The sequence below is a fragment of the Phodopus roborovskii genome, unplaced genomic scaffold (genome assembly GCF_943737965.1).
Source record: "Phodopus roborovskii unplaced genomic scaffold, PHOROB, whole genome shotgun sequence".
Taxonomy (NCBI): domain Eukaryota; kingdom Metazoa; phylum Chordata; class Mammalia; order Rodentia; family Cricetidae; genus Phodopus; species Phodopus roborovskii.
Genome location: NW_026126525.1, coordinates 6176842 through 6191740, shown reverse-complemented (window position 1 = coordinate 6191740; position 14899 = coordinate 6176842). Strand labels below are relative to the sequence as shown.

Sequence of the window (14899 nt, the reverse complement as noted above, 5' to 3'; positions counted from 1 at the left end):
TGGAGCTCATACTGCAGAGCTCTTGCAGAGGACTTGAGTTCTGGTCCCAGCACCACGATCAGGGCAGATAACAACCACCTCTAACTCCAGCTTCAGGAGACCTGACAACTCTGGGTTTGGGGACACCCATACTCATTCACCTATTTCACCACACATCCCCCAGCCTACATACACAATTAAAAATAAATCTTTGAAAACAAAACAAAACACAACCCATATAATACACGTGGCATACGTCACAGAATGGGAGGTGGAGGAGAACCAGGGGTTCAGCATATTTCTTACTGGAGCCTGCCTGAACTACATGAGACAATGCCTTAAAAAACACCAAACCAACAAAACAGAAGCCAGGTGAGTGTCTATAATTCCCCCTAGCTCCCTAGAAAGCTGAGGAAAGAGGACAGTCAGGAATCTGAGGCCAGCCTAGGCTAAAGAGGGAGAGAGTGTCAAAAAAAAGAAAGGAAGGAGAAAGGAAGCCCAAACCCAGAATAAACACACACACACACACACACACACACCCCAAACATCTGATCTACAGATAAAGTATTAAAGAAACCGTAACAGAACTAGGAGGTAAACGTAAATGATTTACATAATAAATAAAAAATAGCTTCACAATTGGGGATGTAGTTCAGTAGCAGAACACTTGACCAACATGCATGAAGCCCTAAATTCAATCCCTGACAGAAGTAAACTAGTTAATAATAATAATAGTAACAGGAAGGACTTGAATAGTAAAGTCTCTCATTGGTTGGTTTCAGGGCTTTGAGTAGACAGATCCTCCAGAAACACTACCTAAGATGCTTAAGATAGGGCTATGGGTGCAGCCCAGCGATACAGTGCTTGCTTGGCCTAACCAAGTCCCAGAGTTCATCTCCCACAATACAACAAGAAACCAGAATGCTTAAGGGATTCGATCTGCCCACATGTAGAGCTGAACGACCTGTAATCAGCATTACAAAACAAAAATAGAAAACCTTTCTGAAGCTATTTTTATTCACATTTCACGTAAGATTGAAGAATGCCGGTTTTGAAGATCAAAAGAATGGGATGCTAAGCCAGCCCATCCTCCTCCCTCAAGCACTGCCTGGCCCACTTTAGCACACCAAACTTACATCTCAAAGATAAGGTCTATAGGCTGCTCTCACTGCTTCAGAGCCACAAGAACTAAGGACTAAGGAAGGCGGTGGTGGCAGCATCACGCATCTAAGAGAGTACACAGTATTTCTGCCGAGAAGTGAAAAAGTAGACACATTCTCATCTCACTACAGTTCATGCTAATGAGGTGTGCAAAGATGAGAGCCTTCCAGTTTTTTCAGAAGTAACGTCATGTTCTTAAAAATCAGGTAACTAAAAAGTCCTGTTGCATGGTAAATGGTTAAAACTGGTATTGTTGAACTAAAGAAAATAAATGCAAAACCTTTTTTTCTTACAGAATAGTATAAATGTTTATTTTCTGTATGATTTATTCTTCTGCCCTGTTTTTACAATATAGAAAAGTGTACTTTTTGAATAGCTCTAGTAATATAATCTTTCTACTTTGGGATGTAAATAGGGCTTAAAAATTATGTACCGAACCCTCCCCAAATCTTTTAAAATTGGTGAATTAATGTGGCTATTAACTTTTTTTCAGCAATTTGATGCAAATGCCTAATACAAAAGGTTGTTTAGTGAGTACCAGACAGGAAGGAAGGGCTTGATACTTCAGAGAGCTTCTGAAAAATCAAAACTAGTAGCATTTGATTGCACCTTCAAGTTTTTACAAGCAAAACATTCTTAAGCAATGCCATCATACATAATCTACAATTATAATCAAAAATTCACAGACATTTTGTGCACACTGTATATAAATACACATCACAATGGTGCAATTAGAATTAACACATAATATATACAAAATGAACAAAGTTTAGGTTTAGACCAAAAACTTATTGCAGTCTTTTGAAAAATAACTTGATGAATATTATTTTGTCCTTTTAGACTAATTTACATTTATACAAACTTTACCTTGACACACTAGACTGAGGTGCTAAGAATGTCTGCACTATCTACATTTAAAGTTACTGCACTATAATTTATAAACCCACATTTTAAAAAGAGGACTTTAATGGAATAACGGAATCCTCTGTGCATTTAATTTCTACTACCTATACCTTTCAGGTTCATATGAACATATATACACATTTACTACATACAACTATAGAACCCTTGGAGGAGGGTAATAAGCATATGCTAATAGTTACCAAGGATTAAGGTATCTTACAAAATGCCTAAATTCCAACATAGTTTTTCCCTGTTATAAACTCAAAAGTTCTATTACAATAGGCTCCTAAGAGCATACAGTTTTTAATTACTGAAAATGATTTAGGTTACTTGTGCAATTATGAGAACACACATACTTCAGCCTACCAAATCACTGGCTAAAACAATGCTGTATTAAACTGCCTTTATAAAAAGAGCTCACGACAACTGTGAAAGCTGCTAGGATGCCCGTTCATTAAATCAGGTAACATATTGATTCAAACTTAGTTCCAAAAGTCTAGATACAGAGAACTGTGTGGATAAAAGCTTCATACATAATCTCACAGCTTTGTATCCTTGCTTCTCCATCCAAGTCAAATTCTGTACTTGATGATTATGAGTCCTACATTATCTTGGCATAAAATGTTTTCTTCAATTCACACGATCTCTCCTTTTAGTACTTATCCATAATGACTTTGACAATTATTATAAAACACACGACCTCCTTCAAAGAAAGTGAAGACATCCCAGAACCTGTTAGCCACTCCTCATCACAGAGACACACTGCCCATCCATCTGTCCCTTCATATTGTGTTTTCTTTAAAGAAAATACAACTTGTGTATCGGAAAAGTGTGATTGGGATTGTTTCCCCTTCTGATTTCCCAGAGACAATAGACAGTTGCATTCCAGAATTCACCCAAAAAAAGCTGATTTTTTTTCTTTCTTTAAAAGGATGGTGTTTTTCTAGACAAAATGTTCTGTTTCATTAAGAATCTGGGTATGTGGACATTCTACCTGTGAGTACTATGGTGTGGACATTCTACTGTGAATACTATGGGTCTGGAGCCAGAGAATGGGCAGCTGCTTTGGCCTTTTCTACTGAACAAAGTCATACAACATACATTATAAATGATATTACAATAATTTATGAATGTACTTTGTCAATGGAATCAGAAGGACAGAACATCTAATTGTTAAGAAACCCAAGCAAATTAAAAAAATATGTAATACAATAAAGGAAAAATATTTAAAGAAAAAAATTTAGAAGGGACATAGGCAGAATTAACTAAGATTTAAAATGTACTAATTTCTTCACTTAAAATTTCTTCTCATTCAATATTATAGCTTCAGGTCTCTTAAAACAAGGGCTGAATTAAAATACAGTAATTATTAAACTATCTTCTAGAAAATCAAGTGTTCCGGCACCTTAAGTTTCTGTACAGTCCATGTGCGTCTTTTGTGCAGGGCTAGCAGTGCATGGCACAAGGGTCACTTTTGGCTTTCCCTGCAGAGCTGATGACGCTCATCAGACACCGTCCAAACTCCTCCAGTATCATCCGCTCTGCCGCTGCCTTTGACTTCCCCTTCTTGTCTGCCTGCTCTGCCTGGGCAAGGAGGCAGTTACACGTGGCTTCAGCTACTTCCTTAGTTACAAATGTAAATGGCAATCTGAAATGATGTTTGAGAGAGAAACACGGGTGATCATGTGTACAGCATAAGGGACATCAGTTTGAATGAAAACACAGCCTCAAGAGCTCTAAGACACAGGTTTGGTCTCAGTGAGCATATCTAAAAGTAGTCACCAGAAAATACATTTAACATAAAACACATGATTTACTTCCCAGACAATGTTATCTGGCTCAATAACATGTGTAACTTTACACCTATATAGTGTGTTCTTCCACACCAATCTCCCCAGTGTGTAAATGCTCCGTTGAGTGCTGTCCTGGCTTGATGGCCTCTTTTCTGACACACAGAGGAATTCCATCAACACTACTGGAAACCAAAAGACCTACCGAAAACAAAGTTCTACCACACTCCCTCATATGAGTTGTTAAAAGAACACACAAGCCTGATGGATGTGTGGCTCACACCTTAAATCCCAGCACTCAGGAGGCAGAGACAGGCAGATTTCTTTGAGTTTGAGGCCAGCTGGGTCTACATAATGAGTTCCAGGAGAACCATGGCTACGTGGAGAGACCCTGTCTCAAAAAACAAAAAACAAAACAACAAAAACCCCACCAAATCCCCACCTTATTACATCACAATAAATAACAAAGGAGGAAAACAGACATGTTCTATGAAGGTAGTAGCCAAGTAGTTTCAAAGCATGAGAGAGATTAACAGAGGCAACTAACCACCTAAGGACTAAGGACACCCTGTAAGCAGTGATTCTTAACCTTCTTAATGTTTTGACTTTTAACACAGTTCCTCATGCTGTAAGTGAGCCCAACCATAACATTATTTTTGTTGTTACTTCCTAACTCTAATTTTTCTACTGTTATGAATCTTAATGTAAATATGATATCCAGGATGGTCTTAGGTGACCCTGTGAAAAGGTCTTTCAACCCTCAAAGGGGACACAATCTACTTGTTGAGAACTGCTGTAATAGATCATTTGAAAGGTTCAGTCTCTTAATAATTTCTCAAATTAACCTGTAATATACTGTGTAATATAAATCCAAGTCCAAATTACCATGTTAACAGCAGACCTTGAAAAATACTGGCAACAGAAATGCTTCATTCAGTTCCCAGAAAGCTGATACCAGTGACAGTTTGCTTTTCCCAGACTAGGGAGTAACTTAGACAGAAAACACTAGCTACCTACTTTTGTAGGCATATTTTTTTTTTCAGGTAATTATGTTATGTATTTATGTTTACCTTATACAGAAATATTTAAATATAATACCTTTGTTTATTTTCATTTAATAATTAATTTGATTATATTTACTGACTTGTTGTAGCCCTTGCTGTCCAGGAACTTTCTCTGTAGGCCAGGCTGGTCTCAAACTCAACCTTGAATGCACCTATCTCTGCCTCCTGATTGCTGGGATTAAAGGCATTCACCACCACACTCACCTGTTTATTTTTTATTTTGTTTTTAGACAGAGTAGTGCTTTATTGCACAGGCTGGCCTGTAATTCCAAATGACTCCTGCCTCAGCTCCTGAGCAGCTAAAGGCAGCCACCACTGTGCTGACTTCATGACTTAAGTCAAGCTTCTGCACTCCAGGGCTCCACAGTCTAGTGAGGCAGGAAACACTACCACAGTGCAATGTGGAACCCATGAAAAGGACTAGTCATCGTCAAGAGCACTAAGGAAATGAGGAGCAACACTGAAAGCACAATAACCCTGGGCTTTCTTAAGAGTTCCTCGCATTACATACTTACCCCAAGTTAGCAGAGAGAAAGCCCGTTAACTTCCATAGCAAACTACATAAATTCTGTGCGTTGTAGAACAGCACAGAATCTGACAGTGGTTTTTCTTCAACTCACTTAAAAGGCAAGTAAAGCGGAGGGAAATGGAAAACTCAGGTTGGCAACAGAGTCTGGATTTAACCTTGTCTCCTTAAAAAGAAAACTTACTAAAAATGAGCATCTGAGGCACAGATAAAAAGGCTTTAAGAAGTGTTGACTCACTTTCCTCCTCCACTGTTCAGGGCTGGGCTTGGCCTCGTCAGCAAGTCTGAGATCTGAGAGGACAGCTTGGTCTTGGCTGCTGTCTGTTGCTGGACCCTCACTTCAGCTGCATCTGCTAAGTGCATCAAGGTCTTCCGTTCTGGGCTTTCTTCAAAATTCTTACAGCCGATGCATTTGCAGATTGAGGAACACATTATTTTTGCCTGAAAGATTTACAAAAGGGAAGTTACCAAATCAAAAGTAGGTTCCACAACAGAAAAGTAATAGCATTTTCTTGTCAACCAAGGTAAGCTTAGACAGAAGCAGGCTCTGCCTGTGGGTAGAAGAAGGAGTACTTGAGAGTGGGGTTTCACTCAAGGCCTTCCATCTCTCTCCCACTCTCATGTCAGCGTCTCACCCAGACAGGACTAACATTTTCTTCAGAATAAATATAAATAAAACATGAGAATATTTGTAAAAGGCCACTAAGACTCCAACCCCAATCAAATCACCTGATTAACAAACCAGTGACCTCACCCTTATGCAGGCAAACTCACAATTTCACATTAAAGGGATTTCATGCCTCAGCTTGGTCAGATGAGGTAGAAAGACCGGCTGTCATAAATTTGAAGCCAGCCTAGGCTACAAGTGTGAGCCTTATGTCAAAAGGACAAAGGGGAAAAAGGATTTCAAGCATTGCTTTTTCCTCCTTCACTGGAGCAGATTACCAAGTCCTTCAGTAATCAAATCCCTAAGCCAGCATGGTCTCCTATGTAAAAATAGAAAGTGTATTTACATGAAAACACAGACTGAAGCTAGGTATGATAGCCATTGGAAAACGGAAGCAGAAAGGTTAGTGGTTCCAGGCCAGCCTATGCTGCATGAGCTTGTTTTATAAAAAATCTCCTGATGGCTTTGGAGCACCTCCTTTCCTTACACTTCACAACTCCCAGCCACCCAGTGGAGCTGGGCCCCTGGCATGACCTGCCATGTTTGTGGGTCATTCATTACCCTAATAATGGGTGTTTATTTTGTTTACAGTTCTTGGGAAACAAAGTCATTCATAAGAAATGTGTGTTTCTTTGTTTGTTTGTTTGTTTGTTTGTTTGTTTTAGAGGAAGGAGTGTCAAAATACAACTTCCAAGTCTCTGACCTAGATTCTTTAAGAATGGACTCTTGGTCAAAGCATATGTGTATTTTAAATGATGTGGTTTGGTTGATTTTACAGCCCTAGAACCACATACCTCACCAACGTGTCCTTTAAGGCTTGCCTATATTTCCACCAACATGGGTACTATAACAATTTTTACTATTTTCCTGAATAATTTTTTAAAATTATTTTTGAGACAGGGTCTCTCTACATAGCTCTGAGTGTCCTGGAACTCACTATATAGACCAGGATGTACTTGAATCCACAGAGATCTACCAGCCTCTGCCTCCCAAGCACTGGAGTTAAGGTGTGCAACACATGCTGGGCTTCCAAGGTGATGAGGAAAAGTGTCTGTGAGACAAAAGATACACAGGTTTGGTTCTCTCTGAGACACTGGTGAAGAGGGAAGGTCAGCTAGTTGTTCCTCACCCCAGCCTCTGACTCCGGAGTCTTACTGATAAATACAACGATAGAGATTTAGTTAAAAGCTACATTTGGTGGCAGTGGCAGGAGGCAGATCCACCAGGCCACTGCTTCCAAAGCAGACCAGTAACTGAGAGATAACAAGTGCTGGTTGAAACAGCAGTAGATTCAGGGGCAGCCACTGTGTGATGGAAAAACATGGAGAAACTATGTTATCTACTTAGCTTTGCTAATTCACCCGCTCCAAAAGTCAAATTGGAGCTACGGAAACACAAAAAAGAGCAGAAGCCTTTAAACAGTATAATCAAATAATCCTTGAGGATAGGTGAAACAAACTTGAATGTGTTGTCCAGAGGTACAGCAACAGGACCAAAAGCCAATTCAACTGCATGTCAAGGTAGCAACAGAAACATCCAACTGTTAGGAAACATCATCAAAGTAATTGGTCAATTAACCACCACTATTCATGGCTGACTTAGGCCTAGTTTTTTACTTTTCTTTCCTTTCTGTAGATGAGTTTTACAATGTCAAGTCAGTTGTTAGTCAGTGTGGATATTTGGATATAGCTTCTAACACATTCTAACCACCCACTATCTTTTCTACTTCTACTAACCTGTAGACTGTTAACAGCTCAATTTAATGATCAGGTTCACATATGTGTGAGATCCTGGCTGCTCTGCTCTGAGCCACACACTAACTGCCTGTGCCCTCTGACTTAGCTTTTGACACAGCAGAGCCTGTCTTCTCCTCTTCTATAGAAGTGCTCCAATGGCTTCCAGATCCAAACTGTATACTTGTTTCTTACATATTCACTCCCAAGTTTCTATGACATGGCTATAAATATAAGCCGAGTGTTTTGAGTTATTCCAACGAAAAAGCAAAAGTATTCTAGCATTGGCTGAAAAACTGGCTTGATAGATTTCCAGAAGTTACAGAATTAAAAAGTTCATATATTTTCTATGAGAAGCTGATTTTTCAACTACATTACTTATTTTCAGATAAATACATACAAGCTAGGATTGTACATTCTGGGCACGTGCTTGACCTCTGCGCTGCATCAACCAGCACTTGACTTTTTAAACAGTAAAATCACAAACCCTTACTATGCTTGGTTCCATATGGGAGAAGGTAATGGAAACAGGAGATAGTTTCCAGGAAGAGCACACCCATCAGCAGTGTTACTTTGCCTAGTGAAAGGAGAGGTTTTCTGTCAAAATTGGTGGTGGGGTATTCCCCTCTGAAAATGACATCTGAAAGAATGAAAATACAGACGAGCTGACTATAGAAATGATTCAACCCAAAAAGGGTTAATATCAGGCACTGGCAGCTTTGGAAATAAAAAAATAATGCCAGGCGTTGGTGTCATACTCCTTTAATTTCAGCTCTTGGGAGGCAGAGACAGAGGCAGGTGGATCTCTCTGTGAGTTGGAGGCCAGCCTGGTCTATAGAGCGAGTTCCAGGACAAGCTCCAAAGCTACAGAGAAACCCTGTCTCAAAAAACAAACAAAATAAGAAAATAAAAATGAACAAGTTTAAGATGTTGTCTGAAGCAAGCAGATGATTTTACACGTAATCTGTAAAGACAGTGCAGTAAGTCCATTCTCCAGAGGAAATAGCAGGCACAGGAACAAGACCAGCTGGCCAAGCATCAGGGAAGCAGGGAGCGGGATTTGGTGAGCAGCAGTCCACACGTTCCCTCCTGCAGAGTAGTCCTCCCCAAGAGACTACTGGCAGTTTAGTAAAGACACCCTTTATTTCAGGGTTACCCAAGAATGAAGGTTACTGGTGTCCATACATATCTAGACTAGGTGGGTAAGACTGCGTCTTGGCCTAGAAGCCCTGCTCTGTGGCTATGTGACTATTATAAGTGAAAACATAGTAGACTGGTGTTCTGATTTACATGCTTTTGCGTAAGGTCCATTAAGCATAGACTTGTAGCTCAGCTAATGAAAGCAAATGAACCCATGAGGAATGAGGAGCCTGAGGAATGCTCTTCTCAAGCCCTGCTTGGAGGGTCCCCGGCTTGCCTCATGCAAGGATCCTGCACTAACTGCATACTTTCAGTTGTAACTGAAAGTGATGGGCCAGTTCTGAAGTGATGTTTCCAGAGGTGGCAAGATTATGTCCATAGCCAGCATCTTACCTCATAGCACTCACAGTAGTTCTTCAGACACCCTGATCGCTTGCAATTACACCCTTTGCTATGCCGCCGGTCAGACTCTCCCTCTTTTCCTTTCCCTATCTTCGGTTTAAAGGCTTCCGGATTCCTATCAAGGCATGCCTTTTGGAACAAATCAGATACCAGCGAGGTTACATCATAGATTCAACTTAAATACTTCAAAGGTAAAAAATTAGCATTTATCTTTGTAAAGCAACTGAGTTCTTTAAAAATATTTTTGTAAATTAAATGAAAAGAATCACCTTTATTGCTTTTTGTCTTTCATTTTCATGTTCCAAATTGTTGTAACAATTGGTACAATTACAGTTGTTGCAAAACTCACCATTTGCAAAGCAATCACAGTACCTGAAGATAAAAATCAATAAAAGATTATAGTCAGTTTAAATGAAATAGCAATTACCTGATTATACACATACACCTTCTACACCTGTGATAAATGTAGCACATTTTAGAAATGTGCTCAGAGCTCCTAAGACAGAGTTAACACAGCACATATAGATTGTCAATCACATATGAGAGCTCAAAATCTGAGCCACTACCTCCTGGAATTTCAAACTTAGTTAAACTAGCAGATGCCAACACAGGAGCTATGTGACTTGATGTGCCCTTGAGTGAGTTATTTCAAAATCTTGAGAAAAGGGGACTGGTTCATTCTAACTACAGACTTCCAGAGGCTGGAACAGTGCTGCCTGGGATCTCAAACCTCCTATAGGACAAGTACTTTTCACTGAAACTTTTCATGTTAAGTCTTTTAGTTTAATCCTAATGAGAAAATTAGTCATCTAATTAACTTGGATTTATTTATTTATTTAATGTGTGTGACTGTTTGTCTGCATGTATGTATGTGTCTGGTGCCCATGGGTGTCAGAAGAGGGTGTCAGATGCCCTGAGATTAAAGTTACAGATGATGGTGAGCAACCATTGGGTGTTGGGAATTGAACCCTGGTCCTCAGCAAGAGCAACTAGTGCTCTTAATTATTGAGCCAACTCTCCAGCCCTCATTCAATGGCTAAAACTACAAGTAGGTTCGGTGCTGGTGGCACACTCCTTTAATACCAGAACTCGGGAGGCAGAGGCAGATGGAGCTCTGTGAGTTTGAGACCAGACTGGTCTACAGACAAGAGTTCCAGGACAAGTTCCAAAGCTACTGTACTGGAAAAAAAAAAAAAAAAAAAAAAAAAAAATCAAAACTACCAGTATTTCCAGGCTTGGGGACCACATAAGGTCTTAAACAAGAGCAAACATGTTAATAATGAGACATAACCTACAGCTCATTTTGCTGGGTCCCTAGGCCCTACTAGTGTATGGAGGACTGACTCTAAAATTATTTTCTTCTGTTTTTGTTGTTGTTTTTACAGACAGGGTCTTACATTATGGTGTATACTGTCCTTACACTGTCCCAAACTCTTTATCATAGACAGTCCAGAATGATCCTGAGCTCTTGTTAGTTCTCTGGTCTCAATCTCCTCAGTGCCAGGATCATAGGCATGATGAGCCACCAAGGAAAGATAGTTTTTATGCTACTGCATGAGCTCAACCATTCAAAACTAGTTTCATTTAATTTTAAGAACATTTCTAGGTGTATCAAATGAGCAAAGGATAATAAACTACTCACAATTTCAAGCACAGTGACTTTGTACAATTGCAGGGCTTTCTGGGCCGACTGGCAGACTCTGATGGGATTATGCTATTCAGACACATACAAAAAAATAATTTCAATTAATTAAAATAATTAAACAAGAAACAACTTCAATCTATAAATTTTTCCTAAAGGAAAACCAATAGATGCATCCCTTTCTAGCAAAGTTTAAAAATATTATCAACACACACTCTTCCCTTTAAAAGAACACAAGTTGAGAATAGCTTCAAAACTCCTTGGGTTTACTTATGAAAAGAAGGCAGAAGGAGAGTCTGCTGTGTGGAGGATGGGATAGCAGGGACAGACTGGCAGCCTCTAACTAACTCCATGCTGCTCACAAGCCAGTAGAGCAAAGGCAGCAACTAACAACTAAATAACGACAAAAAGCCAAAGCCCGACACAGTGAGCCACAATGGTTACAATTTTACAACCTTCAGTGAGTGAGCAAATGTGGCAAAACTGTCAAAGGACACAAGGGCGCCTCACTGATGGCCTCTAGACTTGTCCATTGGAAATATTTCAAAACAGAGCACTTTAGACAAATACACAGTTTTAAAGAGAAAACCAAATGCAATACATCTATAATATCTATTTAATGCTGTACTTGAACTGACTTAATAATTTAATTTACATATTTTAAAAATACTCACCCATTGAATGGAAGCCTTGCCTGTGTCTGGATACCAGATGTTCCAGTAAAATTAGAGTTGCTTGCTATAGATACATATGAAGACTGCTGCAACTGTTGGCAAAGAAATAAATTCATATAATATTTGCAAAAATGGATAGCACTCTCAGACATAACAATGAGTAAGAAGTGTGTCTACCCAAAAAGTGAAAAACAATGGGAATTTCACATAAACCTCATGATATGTTTCCAAAGACACTAGTAAAACAGCATTGACTGTTACAGATAGAGAAAAAAATACTTAACAAAGAACTGTCAGGATTATAGGATCTTCTAGGAAAACATCCTGCAAGTACTGAAATAGCATCTCTTAACTAGTAAATGAATGTGCCCACTTGTAAGACAGGCACTGTATTACAATTACAAACAATAAAAAAAGGGCACTCCACACACAGATTCTATTCTGCATTGCTGTATAAGAATATGAAATGTTCCAGTAAAAATATGGAACTTTTAAAAAAAAAATCACACACAGCCACATAAGATACTGCACATAGCAAACAACACATGTGGGTTTTCATTCTCTTGTTATCAGAGCTCATTAATTCAGCAACTTGGAACATAGTGCTCATTTGCTCAGCACTTACAACAAAGGAAACTTCTATCTTCATCTGCTTCATGTTAACAGCAAGCACTCCCAACCCAACTTGACAGGAGGTATATGTACCTTCCCTTCTAAAGGGAAGCCAGAAAGCAGGAACAACTCACTAAAAATATGACATGTTAGGGGGTAGAGATGGCAAACAGGAGAGAGGATCAAGCCAGGCACAGTGAGTGGCGCACGACTTTAATCTCAGCACTCAGGAGGCAGAGGCAGGCAAATCTCTGTTGAGTTCTAGGGTCTTTTTGGGATCCCCATGGTATTACAGCATCCCCAACCATCAGGAAACAGTTTGGAGAAAACGACACCCACATTCCCAAATATTGTTTATAAATGTTTATTTTCATTTATATAGGGTTGATTATAAATGGTAATGATCACAGTCAATCTCTTTTTAAAGGAAAAAAAAGAAATGATATAGGAATGAATACTTTGCACTGGTATAGATTTTCATTTATTGATACAAATTTAAGGTCAAATTTGTGATATGTAAATTTCTCTTCTTGTTTAGGTACTGTTTATACAAATCAAAGAAACTTGTTATGGAGTTTGCTTTTGATATAGCAAGTCTAGCCATTTGGGCAAGAAACTGCTAAAGAGTGACTGCAAACCTTGCCTAGACTGTTTGACTGTTGCTGTATAAACTAGACATGCAGGACCCACAGGAAAATGACTGCTGAACTCAAAACAAGATGGACAGTCCTAAAAGTTTCCTGCTTCGTGGAGGAGTCTGCAGGACACAGAGAAAAGTAACTGACAGTTTAAAAATTCCCTGCTTCACTGAGAAGTCTGTCAGACACACTGTGGCCTATGGGCCAAAGATGGAACATTACAGAAAAACTTTGGATGACTGTCCAGGTAGCGAATATCTCTGTCATTTCTAGAGTTTATATATTATCCTTCTGTGGTCTTTGATGGAATTGAATACAGATAGTTATGGTTATACTTTTCCTTAGCTGGGTTAAAGATAAGTGACATATAAGACTTTAGACTCACAAAGATAGGATAGATGATAAAATATTTTTTTTAATTCTTGATAATGTTAATGAACTAAATATTGTAATTACAGTTCTTGCTTAATAACGGTTTTGTTATATGTAATTTTACTATATTAAAATTAAAACCTTTTGCTGGGTATTGGTGGAACACATCCTTTAGTCCCAGCACTCAGGAGGCAGAGGCAGGCAGATCTCTGTGAATTCGAGACCAGCCTGGTCTACAAGAGCTAGTTCCAAGACAGCCTCCAAAGCCACAGAGAAACCCTGTCTTGAAAAAAAAAGTTAAAACCCTTCTTTTTATTTAGACAGAAAAGAGGAGATGATGGGGAATGTTCTGTTATGCTTGTCTTACTGGTTGATGAATAAAATACTAATTGGCCAGGCAGGAAGTGATGTAGCATGACAGATATTGCCACTAGCTAACCACAGAGGCCTGGAGGTCTGTACAGACAGGAAAGGAGTGACGTAGCTGGGCAGAATCAGAATATAAGCAGGGACAAACAGGAAATTGCTTTATTCTCTACAGAGATGCATCAGGCAAAGGAGATACAGGTCTGGCATTCCAGGTAAGCCAAGACTACATGGAAACACTAAGATTAATTATTAATGTGTTAATAATTAAGCTAGAGCTAGCCAATAACAAACCATAGCCAATGGCAAACAGTTTCCTAATTTATACAGAGTCTCTGTGTGTTATTTGGGGCTGATGCAGCTGTGGGCCCAGGCTGTTGGGAAAGTGCCTGTAACATCTCTACAGAGTTCCAGAGATATACAGAGAAACACTGGTAGTTTGAATGTAATTGGCCCCCATCAGGTCATAGGGGGTGGCATATTAGGAGGGATGGCCTTGTTTCAGGAAGTGTATCACTGTGGGGGTGGGCTTTGCTCAGTATACTTTCTGTTGCCTCTGGATGAAGATATAGAACTCCTGGCTCCTTCTCCATCATCATGGATGTCTCCATGCTGCCATGTCCCACCATGACCAAAATGGACTAAACCATGAACTTTTAAGCCAGTCCAATTAAATGTTTCCTTTATAAGAGTTCCCTAGAATACTGAATGGACTTTGGGAGCCCATTCCACATAAGAGGGATACTCCCTCAGCCTAGACACATGGGGGAGGGCCTAGGCCCTGCTCCAAGTGATATGACAGACTTCGAAGATTCCCATGGAAGGCCTCACCCTCCCTGGGGAGCAGAAATAGGGTGGGATGGGGGGTTGGTGGGGTGGGTAGGGGAGAATGGGAGGGTTCGGGAACTGGGATTGACATGTAAAACAAGCTTGTTTCAAATTTAAAGAAAAAAAAAGAGTTGCCATGGTCATGGTGTCTCTTCACAGCAATAGAAACCCTAACTAAGACAAATCCTGTCTCAAAAACAAAACAAAACAAAAAACCAAACAAGAAAAGAGAACAAGGTTTGGGTCCCCAGCACCCTTGTAAATGCCCAGTAGTCTTGGTGATTCCACCAAAGCCCTAGTGCTTGGAAGGTGGAGGAGGGATCACAAGGAAAGATGGCTATTAGCTAATTCGCCTCGTTCTAAGTTCAAATAGAGAGAATGGAGGAAGACACTGGCCTCTGG

The 14899-nt window shown here is 39.6% G+C and overlaps 1 protein-coding gene across 8 annotated transcripts in view; it reads right to left on the bottom strand.

The window, feature by feature from the left end:
• Positions 1-1421: 1421 nt before the first annotated feature.
• The window catches only part of Lin54 (lin-54 DREAM MuvB core complex component), a 63523-nt gene continuing 50045 nt past the window's right edge, over positions 1422-14899 (bottom strand). For all 8 annotated transcript variants that reach the window (XM_051198630.1, XM_051198634.1, XM_051198636.1 and 5 more), the window contains 6 exons: positions 11682-11773; positions 11008-11079; positions 9635-9737; positions 9357-9494; positions 5662-5864; positions 1422-3691 (listed from right to left, as the gene is read on the bottom strand). In XM_051198630.1, the coding sequence (XP_051054587.1) occupies positions 3490-3691; positions 5662-5864; positions 9357-9494; positions 9635-9737; positions 11008-11079; positions 11682-11773 (810 nt within the window). In that variant the 3' untranslated portion in view covers positions 1422-3489. The remainder of the gene's footprint in view (positions 3692-5661; positions 5865-9356; positions 9495-9634; positions 9738-11007; positions 11080-11681; positions 11774-14899) is intronic.